General features: G+C 36.3%; 1 protein-coding gene across 1 annotated transcript in view; it reads right to left on the bottom strand.

The window, feature by feature from the left end:
• Positions 1-11,943, bottom strand: part of LOC108664580 (carbonic anhydrase-related protein 10) — a 46,257-nt gene extending 34,314 nt beyond the window's left edge. The window contains exons 1-2 of the mRNA XM_018151194.2: positions 11,664-11,943; positions 5,644-5,700 (exon numbers count right to left, since the gene is read on the bottom strand). Of these exons, the coding sequence (XP_018006683.1) occupies positions 5,644-5,700; positions 11,664-11,709 (103 nt within the window). The 5' untranslated portion in view covers positions 11,710-11,943. The remainder of the gene's footprint in view (positions 1-5,643; positions 5,701-11,663) is intronic.
• Positions 11,944-12,541: the final 598 nt, after the last annotated feature.

Genomic DNA, 12,541 nt, shown 5'->3' with positions numbered 1-12,541 from the left:
GATATGACACGTAGACACGTGTCAAGATATGACACGTAACAAGACACGAGGTTCTGCAAAGCACCACACGTGCTGGAAAATTTTCAAAACCCGAGTAAACCACACGTGATTTCGAATCATCATGAAGTGTTGCAAAATTTATGTCTCACGTTGAGCGAGTGGTGTGACGATTTAGCTACATTTCCGCTCTAAAATATAGCTGATATTTATTACACACTTAGCTGAAATGTTCAATTTTAAATTGTTCACGCTTCAATTTCAATTTGTACGCTTCAATTTGGACATATTACACGCAAATTCCAGCATATATTGCTCTCTCCTGACAATTGTTACTTATGAGTAAACTCACTATTCTGTACGACGCCTCGAACTAATTCAAGCGCCTCCGCAATAAGTTGCGAATTTACCGAAAATAATTATAATAATGTACAATAAAATTGAAAGAATAGTAATGTAGAAACATTTCATGTGAAATTTCGTCCCGAATCCAAGTCAAAACTTCATGATTAATCCAAGTCATTACTACATTTTGAATACAATTCATGACTTCATGCTGAATCCAAGTGATTACTTCATATTGAATCCAATATCATTTCTTCATATTGAATATAAGTCATAACTTCATGCTGAATGCAAGTCATAACTTCATGCTGAATCCAAGTCATAACTTCATGCTGAATGCAAGTCATAACTTCATGCTGAATCCAAGTCATAACTTCATACTGAATCCAAGTCATAACTTCATGCTGAATCCAAATCATAATCTGAATCCAAGTCATAACTTCATGCTGAATCCAAGTCATAACTTCATACTGAATCTAAGTCATAACTTCATGCTGAATCCAAGTCATAACTTCATGCTGAATCCAAGTCATAACTTCATACTGAATATAAGTCATAACTTCATGCTGAATCCAAGTCATAACTTCATGCTGAATCCAAGTCATAACTTCATACTGAATCCAAGTCATAACTTCATGCTGAATCAAAGTCATAACTTCATGCTGAATCCAAGTCATAACTTCATACTGAATCCAAGTCATAACTTCATGCTGAATCCAAGTCATAACTTCATGCTGAATCCAAGTCATAACTTCATGCTGAATCCAAGTCATAACCTGTCTCTTATACACATCTAGATGTGTATAAGAGACAGGTTTAAGACGTGGCATGGATGATGAGCTGTTTAAGACGTGGCGTGGACGATGAGCTGTTCAAGACGTGGCATGGATGACGAGCTGTTTAAGACGTGGCATGGATGATGAGCTGTTTAAGACATGGCATGGATGACGAGCTGTTTAAGACATGGCATGAATGACGAGCTGCCTAAGACGCAAGAAACCATAATCAAATCATTACATTTTGACGGTAAGGAGTGAGCTCTATCGCCTGAATATGTAAGTAATTTTTTACATTCACATCATTCAACATTAGCAGAATCAATGACAGTGCACAAGCTGCTCTTCAAGAATTGAAACAATCAATCTCGTGAATAAAGAAGCAGATATGAGACTCGGCGCCAACCAATGCATTATTTAGCAATCATCCTTCAGAGTCGTCATGTAATTTCCGACGCACTCCTTGCGATTCCTGCATTGCACTTCACTGGTTCTTGTTTTGTATTGTGGATCACTGCTTCAAAAGACTGAGACTTTATGTATGAGACTTTTGAGAAATGAGTGAGACTTTTGAGAAGTGTTAGACTTTTCAGAAGTGAGTGAGACTATTGAGAAGTGAGTGAGACTTTTGAGAAGTGAATGAGACTTTTGGGAAGTAAGTGAGGCTTTTGAGAAGTGAATGAAACTTTTGAGAAGTGAGTTAGACTTTTCAGAAGTGAGTGAGACTTTTGAGAAATGAGTGAGACTTTTGTGAAGTGAGTGAGACTTTTCAGAAGTGAGTGAGACTTTTCAGAAGTGAGTGAGACTTTTCAGAAGTGAGTGAGAATATTGAGAAGTGAGTGAAACTTTTGAGAAGTGAGTGAAACTTTTGAGAAGTGAGTGAGACTTTTGAGAAGTGAGTGAGACTTTTGAGAAGGAAGTGAGACTTCACGATGATGGTAACATGCAATTCTGAATACGAAGATCGGAGCAGTGAGCTATGTGTTCGATTCCAGCAGCCTGCGATAGTTCTAGTCAAATCGGCAAAGAGGCCGGGCATTTAAGCACAGCATAATTTGAGCAGCGAGTTGCGTGTTCGAGACCGCAATAAGCTGCAAAAATTCCGCGTTGTTCTAAATCGGCAACCGGTCTAACGGTGAAATTAACACTGACGCCGCTATTCCTATTACTTATAATGTACAAGAACTCGAGATAGAAGTTAAAAGTGGCATTTCGCACGTGAAGAATGGCTTCTAGAATGTAAAATGCCCCGTCGCGCCAGATGTAATCTAGCAACCTATACTGTAGTCTCAAGCTGTGAAATTAAGCAACCTTTTTGTATATTCGATTTCTAGACAAACTTAGACAAACATTTGAATTTATAAGGTTTATGCGGTGGTTCTTTTTTCACGTAGATCGTCATCTTGCTTGTGCACTAAAGTCTATTGTGACGCTCTTCAGATATTCAAATTTATGAACACAATCCAGCATCGATGATTGGAATTCAAAGTTCGATAACTTTTTAGGCCAAAACTTAGAATGGCATCCGCGCGGAAACTCTGACTGAAGTGCTCGATCGTATTTTTCCAATTCTAGATGGAGTTCCACAGACCAGCTGCAGAGTGAAGAAATTGCTTTGTGTGATTATTTAGAATTCGCACAGATAAGAATATTGATACTAGCCCACATCAAAAATGTAGAGTTTCTGTCATCAAATTTCTTGCTTGAATAAGATAATATTTTCGATTTAAAAATTCATAGTTCAGTGATACAAGAGAGAACTGTATTACGATATGCTATGTATTGCAAATGATTAAGTGAATAAATGAATTCTAGATTTCCCAGAAAAAAATGAAAAAACTGCTTGCATCAGCAAAAATTACTGGTAAGAATATCAATGAATTAAAGTCGACGGGATAATAATTAGACATAAACGATTAATTTCGACATAATTGGTCTGGCAGCAAGAAGGTCGGCCTGAGTGATCACGGACTTTAAGGCGCTGGTGCAGCCGTTGTTCTCAAGCGATCGCGCCTTTGATGTTATCGATCAGAACTGTAATGCTTAAGCCGCGGACACTCATTACCTATACGGCTTTATTCCTCACACTTTAATTCAATATCAATAATGACAATGAGACAAATAAAAACTTTGATAAGTGCTTATCTTATTTCAAAATTTTTTTTTTTTAATCGAGCTGCAATAAAATTTCACCGTGGTTCTCAGTGTCATGCTCATTAGACAAGACGACAGTGAGCAAATTGCGCTTCTTCTGACGTCTTGCCTGCACTGCCATTCATAGGAGCGGTCACGCCAAACTGCCATCAGGCGACGGTGGTCCATATGCGATTGTAATCGCTCGCCTGTCGCGCCTGTGCTCGCGTGAACCGTGAAGAACTTCGCTCGCCTGTTGCGTGAACCGTGATTGACATTGCTCGGCTGTCGCGTGAACCGTGATAGATTTTACTTGCGTGATGGACATCGGTTGCCTGTCGCGTGAACCGTGATGGACATCGTTCGCCTGTCGCGTGAACCATGATGGATATCGGTCGCCTGTCACACGCCTGTCAACGCTCGCCTGTAGCGTGAACCGTGATAGATATCGCTCGCCTCTCGCGTGAACCGTGATTGACTTCACTCGCCTGTCGCGTGAACCGCGATGGATATCGGTCGCCTGTCGCGAGCAATATCCATATACCCGGCAGAGTATTTTTTTCAGTAATTTAAAGGGAGGATCTACATAAAATTTGCACAAGCTCCGTAACCCACTGAACTCCAAACCGTAATCCGATCATGCGATCTGGCGCCCAAATTTTACTGCCAATTCTGTTCTTATCAAAGGCTGCATTTTTAAACCGTGTCGAAAAAGACCACTGGTCTAAATGGAAATGTTGATACGGGATGCGCATACACCGTCATACATTATTGATTATTAAAACTGCGGGAAAAACTTAATAAAAGTCAATCATTACATATTTACTTTATTCATTTAGGCAGCAAATCATGCTTGATATTTCTATTTTTATTTCCTTCAGTCGCAGTAAAGTGTATAATTAAACCTATGGTCTAAAACTAATCAATAATTCAAAACAATCAAGTTTGAATAGACATTAACTACATTAAACTCCTAAATCGCAAACTGCTCAAAATTTTTATATCAAACTAAAAGCCATGAAAAATTAACCATGTATTCATCAAAAAATGACGTTTCGAATACATGTGCTTTCTTTGCAGATAACTTCCTGGTTAATATATGCTTTAAGCAAACTGGTTATGTATTCAAGTACTTGAAAGGCGTTCAATTGAAGTTCGAGCAACGAAATAAATCTTATTCAGCCATAATGGTTCGAGGAAGACTAATATTTTTTGCACTTGTTCATGTGCACGCGGCTTGCAGCTGATAAAGATTAGTCCATCGATGACTCATTAAAATAAATGGGTCATATTACCCGAAAAGTTGAACACTTTCTTTCCTACATCATAAGCAGACAGTAGGCCTAGCACTTATAGGCTTTTTATATGCATATATGGCCTATATACATGTATATAACTGGGTCGGAATGACTCGTCATCGGCATCCGTTTACGTAACAGGCCTATAGCACTGATATGCAATGTTGACGAGCCTACATATACATAACTGGGTCTCAATGACTTACACAAAGGCAAAAAGTGCATTGTAATTTGGACAAAGTCACACCCAATAATTTCTCTGTGTTGTAGGAACACAAACTTCAGTAACTGAGGTCGCTCGTCTCCGCGGAACCAGCGAACAGTTCCGTGATTAGCACCCGACGCTCGGCATCAAACATGCAGTGTTTGTCGCCGCCTGTAGCAGACTCCACTCAGGGAAATGAATGAGACTTTTACGAATTCTAATGCACTTTGTTTGGGTTATCCAGACTCGACTTAGTCCTGAAAAATAGCTTATCCGTGCTACTTCCATATGTTCGTTTTGTGGTTAAGAAAATAGTTCACTATATGGACAAAATGACGTATGTAATTTTTCTGCATGTACGCTTCCTTCAGAATTGTTTCCAAGTCTTTCAGCCACGTCCTTCAGGATTGTTTCTTTAATGCACCGCTGGGCATCGATCGAAGATACAGACTGAGTTGAAATAAAGAACGATCAGAGCAAATCTAAATTTCAAGTTTTTATATTCTAATGAATTAGATACAATTCTGTAAATCTGGTTTTCTATGTTGGTTGAACCTAAAAATTGTATCCGATGCAAAGATATTTTTTTATTGATTTTTGTAAATGATAAACTTGCCTTTTGCTGCCTATATTGATTTAATAATTCTATTTAAATTTCATTCGTTATGACTGTTTTTTTCCACTTTTTCAACCAGTCATTAAAATTATTTCAAAATTATTTATTTTTTAATAAATAATAATTCTTTATTATTATTTATTAATTATTATTTGCTAATCAAAAGAATATCTCAAATAAAATATTCTATATTATGCTAGAACAGAGAGCATCCTCAAATTTACTGCTCAATTTACTTATGCATGTATTGCGAAATTTTGTCATAAAACTCACCAGATATTCCAGCATATGTCCACCATTGCTCCCAATTCCACGTAACCGATTGCGTATCTGCAGAACAAATTTAAATTAGAAACAATTTTAATATTATTTTCGAATTTCACCAATTTACCTATTTTTATTTGTTATAGTCAATGCAGTAGAAGAATTCGCTAAAATTTGGTGGCATTGATGCTCGAATATTAAAATTAAAAATCGAAATTGAGCTCGCCTGTCGTAGGCAAGGATCAGAAAACGGTCAAAATGTCAAACTTGGAAGTTGGTAGTTAAACAAAAGTTATATTCAGTAACTTATGTTGATTAAATTACCAGTATAAAGTTACTTGAATGATGCTTGATTATTGAGAATTAATACAAAAGATAATAAGAAGTAATGCAGTATCATGAACAATGAAAGGTGTTGCACGATCATGAAAAATAACGCCGTTAGAATTGTCACGCTAATGTATTTGCTCCATATATCTGCCACTGACTTCAGGTACACGAATAATAAGAACAATAAGATTGAAGTAGACCAAGGAAGTTAGTACAGATTAAAAATTCACAGCAAAGGGTCGATGCCAATTTAATATCAAAGTAGATGGCTAAAGAAGCCAACTGGATTATTCAACGCTAAGCCCGACAGAAAACGTATTCACGGAACTCAGTTAACAAGCGAGGAATAAATCCGAATCGGGTAGATTTGTTGATATTTATTCAACATGCCTTCAACTCCTTTGTCCTATAGACGCAGTTTGTCGTCAATTTATTTTTAACATCACAGAATTTCTATTTTTTACGAAATACCGGTAAAGGAAAATTGAAACAGAGGCCGAAAAAATCTAGTCTCATCGGGGATCAAATAAAGAAGAAATTCTAAAGAGAATTCGTCACGCAAGCTTTATTGTTTACTTGAACGCTTCGTATTTACTTCCGTAGTCCTCGAAAAACGTAGCACTAAGACCCATGAACGGCATACAACAGCTCCTCTACGACCATTCAGGGGAATTAGATCAAATTTAGGAAGCATCTTCAATTAAGCAATGCTTTGGAGCAGAAGTAGGAAGTAGTTCTTCTCACAAAATCAGAGTAAAACTTTTTTTAACAAAATATGTATATCCGTACTCGGACATTTTAATTTCTTAGTACGCACATCGTCATGAGTACTCTTTGTCGTAAGAAACATTTTCGTGGTAACAAAGAGTTATAACTTTACCTGATTTTTTCGAAACTCAGGTTTATGCGTTTTGAAACCCAGGTGTATGCATTTTGAAACCCAGATTTATGCGTTTAGAAACCCAGGTTTATGTGTTTTGAAACCTAGGTTCATGCGTTTTAAAAACCCAGGTTTATGCGTTTTGAAACACAGGTTTATGCGTTCTGAAACCCAGGTTTATGCGTTTTGAAACCCAGATTTATGCTTTTAGAAACCCAGGTTTATGGGTTTTGAAACCTAGGTTTGTGCATTTTAAAAACCCAGGTCTATGCGTTTTGAAACACAGGTCTATGCGTTCTGAAACCCCGGTTTATGCGTTTTGAAACCCAGATTTATGCGTTTAGAAACCCAGGTTTATGCGTTTTGAAACCTAGGTTTATGCGTTTTAAAAACCCAGGTCTATGCGTTTTGAAACACAGGTTTATGCGTTTTGAAACCCAGGTTTATGCCTTTCGAAACCCAGATTTATGCGTTTTTAAACCCAGGTTTTTTGCGTTTTGAAACCCAGATTTATGCGTTTCGAAACCTAGGTTTATGCGTTTTGAAACCCAGATTTATGCGTTTTGAAACCCAGGTTTATCCGTTTCGAAACCCAGATTTTGAAACGAAGGTTAAAAATATTTCCTTGAGGGAAGCGCCTTATTAATTTAGCCAATAACATAATGTTTTTTATTTTGCGGTTTAGTGGGCAGTGTTTACGAGAAGAACCTCAAGGTGCAATTTTGTTTGCAAGTTCGTCTAGAAAAACTTGGTCAATCTCCATGGTGAGGTAAAAGTGCCCCTCGTTGCGGTAGCTTTTTGTGGACTTAAGGGAGCTTTCTTTGGGTCAGCGAAACCCGATAGTGCGAGCAATCAAGTCCCCGGTCAAAAATGGCCCTCTGAGCGCTGCAAGTCCACTGAACTGAGGACAAACTTGCCGTTTGGTGCAGACTTCAGCGCAACCAAAAACACTCGCCGGGCCTTCACTGCATTCAAGTAAACCTGTGCCACTTACACCATCTTTCTGTTTTGAATTTCAATAGGAAAAAATTAAAATACGGCGCTGCCAATTCGAATATATAAAGAACAATTATTGACATATGCCATTTACAATTCATAACTATCTACATTTTTAAGTGATTAACTGACGAAAAAGTTTTTAGAAGTCATGAACGCCTCTACGTACGAAAATGGCTCATGAGGGACAAAGCAAGCTCGATTACAGTTTATAAAACTTTCCATATTTGTAAATATTTAACTGCTGAACAAAGTTATCAAAAGCTACACATAAAAGGCTCGACGTAAAAATATAGCACACGACTGCATGATGGCACCGTTTTAAGGTCAACGTATAACATCAGTTTGGTCGACGACGCGTGTGAATTGATCAGAGTGCCGGTATTAAAACAAGGCTTCAGTAGCGTGAATGAAAGACAGATCACTCATCAACCATTCTCACTAGGTTGGTTTCGAGCAAGCCAATTAAGAACGATCTGCTATGAAATTATTATTAGATTTTTTTATCGTTGCAATAAATCAGTTGTATTTTCTTGCTGTAAGGATTGTCTTCGGATATCGTCCACGCGTTGCAACTGTTTTTATGTGAATTGGTGATTGGAGCAATCAAACAATAAACGTACGTCAATAAAACGGACATGCAAGGGGAAAGCAGTTTAACGTTTTTTATCAATAAAATTACTTGATAAGTATTTTTTCTGTTAAAGTTGGTTATTATTACGAGTGTTTCAGCAAAAAAGCAGGCTTAAATTTTTCGGCAAAATTTTAAAACTGAAATCATAGTTTACGCATTAACGTTTAGCCTCCAGTTTATTCACTAATCGCCGCCGTTGCAATGATCACAAAAGAATTAACTTCTCTGAATCTTAATAGTTACTGGCGAGTGGATTTATGTCATCGCTATTACCTCTATTCCATCCCACTTCGGTTATTATTCTTTACCTAAATAATTAATTAGTTAACCTAATTTCCATGATTTATGTTAACAATTTCAGGTCCTTAGGAATATCTGTCTTGCCGGACGACTTGGGCAGCCATTAATTCATAATCATCCAATTGTTATCTCTTTGTCCGATTATGCAAAAACAATTTATAGATCGCGTCATAAGTCAGTACAGATGGAATCGTTTTGGAATTCTAGGCATTTATATCAATTATTATTATATTTCTTATACAAAAGAAAATATTTGTAAAATCTAATGCTCAATACTGCTGCCCTCAAATAAACATTTTATAATGGACTAGAGATGATTATAAATTTAACTCGAACGTCACTTATGCTGCGACTCAAAACCATCATAACATTGTCAGGCAATTTCAAATCTAGTTTGGCATTATTCAGTCATAATGAGAGATACATATGATACATTATTCAGTCTTGAACAATGATTAGGTTATTTAAATATGTAGCATTGCGACGAGTTTAATTCTAAAAATACGCGTTCTGCTCTGCTTGTCAAATCGGAAACAAGAACCTAAATCAAACGCTGCGCACTGGCAGATCTCAGTATTTAACTGACACTGAGATTGACAGATCCAGCAATCACGTGAGCGTCGGAACTAAACGTAAACTTTCCGTTAGTAAAATGACATGAAAAACAAGTATGAAGGGCAAGACTGGACTGTCATGGGCATAATGGATATTAAATCTATTTCTGTAAGTTCTTTCGCATGGGTGGAAATGCAGGTAAAGATATCCAAAGGCAACAATATCATCTTGTTTAGTGTACGACTAAATAATACACACGGAACTGCTGTTAAATTGAATTTGTCTAGAGCGTAACTAATATCTAATAAATACCTAATGTAGCTAATAAATAATCAGACACCTATTTAAAAAATGAAGCACAGCATGAATAAATTAAACCAGCGCCGGCGTGAAGAGATTTACAAGTAATTTCTGTGTCTTAGTTACTGGTTATCTAAATTATTGTGTCTTCCAGCTGAGTTATAGATTTCAATAGGCGTAAAAGCTCGTATTTTATCCAACAAATTGAGCAAATTCACCATTATTCAGTTGAATTAAAAAGCGCTTAAAAAGCTAAATAATATTTACAACGAGCGTTTAGCAGTCCAACGTAATTTGTATATCTTCGCTATTAATTCAGAATTTATTACCATCAATCACTAATTCAAAATCGTTCATATATAATTCATGAAGCAAAATCACACAAACAAACCCTTATAATTTGTACTAAACAATCACCAAAATACTTTAAAAATAGTTCCGAGTTAGAACAACGGTATGAGAACATTCACAGTTCTAATATATATGCATATTAACTAATATCGAGATATTACCGAGCTTCTCTAGTCTGAAAACCTGTTAAATAGGTAGTGTTAGTAAAGCTGTTAACTAGTGTTACTCTCATTAAACATAAAGTTTGTCCTTCGTCTACGTGTATGTCAACCGCAGTTAATGCGATTCATATGTAAAATCCTGGTCACGAAAATTCAACGTCAATGCACAAACGTTCAATTGCTTGGTATTTTTCACCCAAAATTCGCGCTGCCCGATGATACGAGTAGCAGGAGTTTGTGTCTATATTCATAAATAAATTATTACCTCCCTTACTCACATTAAATCAACAGTTAAACAGGTTTTTTAATATTTATTTAAAAATTCGTGTCAGCAACGTACTATACATAATAGCCATAATTTTATTTCTTACCCGAGAACGATTATAACCTGGCCGAATGTCTCACCCTATATATATAAGTCGTAAGTAAAAATCTACAAATTTTTAACAGCACAACACCGAATTTCGATGAACGTAATGCATACGCAGGAGTTCAGTAAGGCCGTGCATTGATTATGCAAGCGTGCAACAACGATAATTAGTTCGGCCTGTAATCTCATTATCTGTCTTGCATTGTAAGTCCAGCCTTGAATTGCTTACGTTGCTCCTTCCGTCTCTCAGCCAACCGCCTATGCAGTTCAGGGCAAAGGGTGTCTTAAGTAAATGACACCCAATGCATACGACAAAATATAATAATTTTATCGGATAATATTAAACAATGAGCCACAAAATTAAATCAACTGAAAGGATATGTTCAGATAATCTTCACGATGATGAAATTATTAGCTTTGGATATGATTAATTAAAACTAGGAAGGTTTTTACGCATACTGAGAGGATATGGATACTTTTAAATTTGTGGATGCTTCAGGAATAGTTACTCCTACAAAATTAATCAAGATTGATGAAAAATTAATTCCTTCAAGTAAATGAAAAAATTCTCACAATTTCAAAACTGAAATTATTTTGGTTCGGCCCAAACATCCGTAATTGGTGCGATGCCTGGAACGAAAATCGTCCAAAGTATTACATTAGCAGTGGCCGCGAACAATTCCAAAATTCATTGATCGATATTAATTTCTTCGATACATTAAAATGATTAAAGTAACGTTAAGAAATATATGAAATATAGCGCATTAACTACTGATTTAAGCTTGATTGTGTCAAATGCCAGGACCAGTTTATTAATCTCACAGCCACATCCTTGACAGCCAAAATATAGACCGTTTAGTGGTCGCTCATAGGCAGTTTTGACCGTACTCGCGTCAGAGCTGACATGTATCCACCAGACATCTGACGTACAATGAACTTGAAATAAACATTGTTTGGTTGAATAAACGTAGAAATAAACGTTGTTTCGTCAAATAAACATTGAAATAGACATTTTTCGTTAAATACAAGTTGAAATAAACGTCGTTTCGTGGAATAAACGTCAAAATAAACGTTTTTTCGTCGAATAAACGTTTTTGGTTGAATTAACGTTGTTTCAACATGAAGGTTAGCCAACGTAGCTGAGTAACTCACCTCTAGAGATGGAAACTACATAGAGAAGTAAGGTTACAGGCCGCATGTTGCCGAAGAGGTTGAACTGCTGCTGCGTCTGTGGTGCTGATTTAAAATACGCTACACGACAGCATCTCTGTCCGTTCGAAGCGAATTCAGAAACTATAAATCGGCGAAAAATTAACTTAGAATTTAAAAAAAGGAAAATATAGCGCAAGATAGCACCTCGCTAAATTAAAGAAAACTTAACTACGTGCATTTTTTCTCAGAAGCTTCAGAAAATTGTTTCGACTAAAGTACAAGAATTTATTGTTTATAGACTGTTGAGGGAAAATTAATTTCAGATTTACTATCAGTATTTCTATTACTATTTTACCAAATTATTGCATTCAAAGGGGATGCCACAAAAAAGCGCAACGATAGCATTTTTTTATATAATTTTTGACCGTTTAAACTGAAAGTTTTTATGAGGCATCAAGCCGAAATATTTATATTAATGTATCTGGCTTATGAATTATGCTTTTCATGAAATTTTATGAGAATATTTGTCAAAGTTTCTCTTCTCTGAACTAATTTTCACAAGGTTACATGCGCACGAATCCAGAAAATAAATTAATGGAACCGTTGAATTACAGTGCAGAACGTGAATAAGAACTGAAGACGTGTTTTCCAGACACTATTGTTCTTAATTAATGTTCTTGGCAAGTAAGCAATTAGAAGTTCACTCTCATGTTATAGTTTTGTCTCCAGTTACACTCCCACAAACAATATCCGTTTTATTTATATCACCATCGTACTGATTAATCACTCTCTCAATACTGACAATTTCAAAATAATAATAAATTTTATTCAAGCGATGGTGTGTTTTGGATGGAGTTTGTCTTGCGTCGCAGTCACTT

The sequence above is a fragment of the Hyalella azteca genome, unplaced genomic scaffold (genome assembly GCF_000764305.2).
Source record: "Hyalella azteca isolate HAZT.00-mixed unplaced genomic scaffold, Hazt_2.0.2 contig15442, whole genome shotgun sequence".
Lineage (NCBI taxonomy): Eukaryota > Metazoa > Arthropoda > Malacostraca > Amphipoda > Hyalellidae > Hyalella > Hyalella azteca.
Note: the sequence above shows the minus strand (reverse complement) of the source record. Positions and strands in the feature narration are given on the sequence as shown.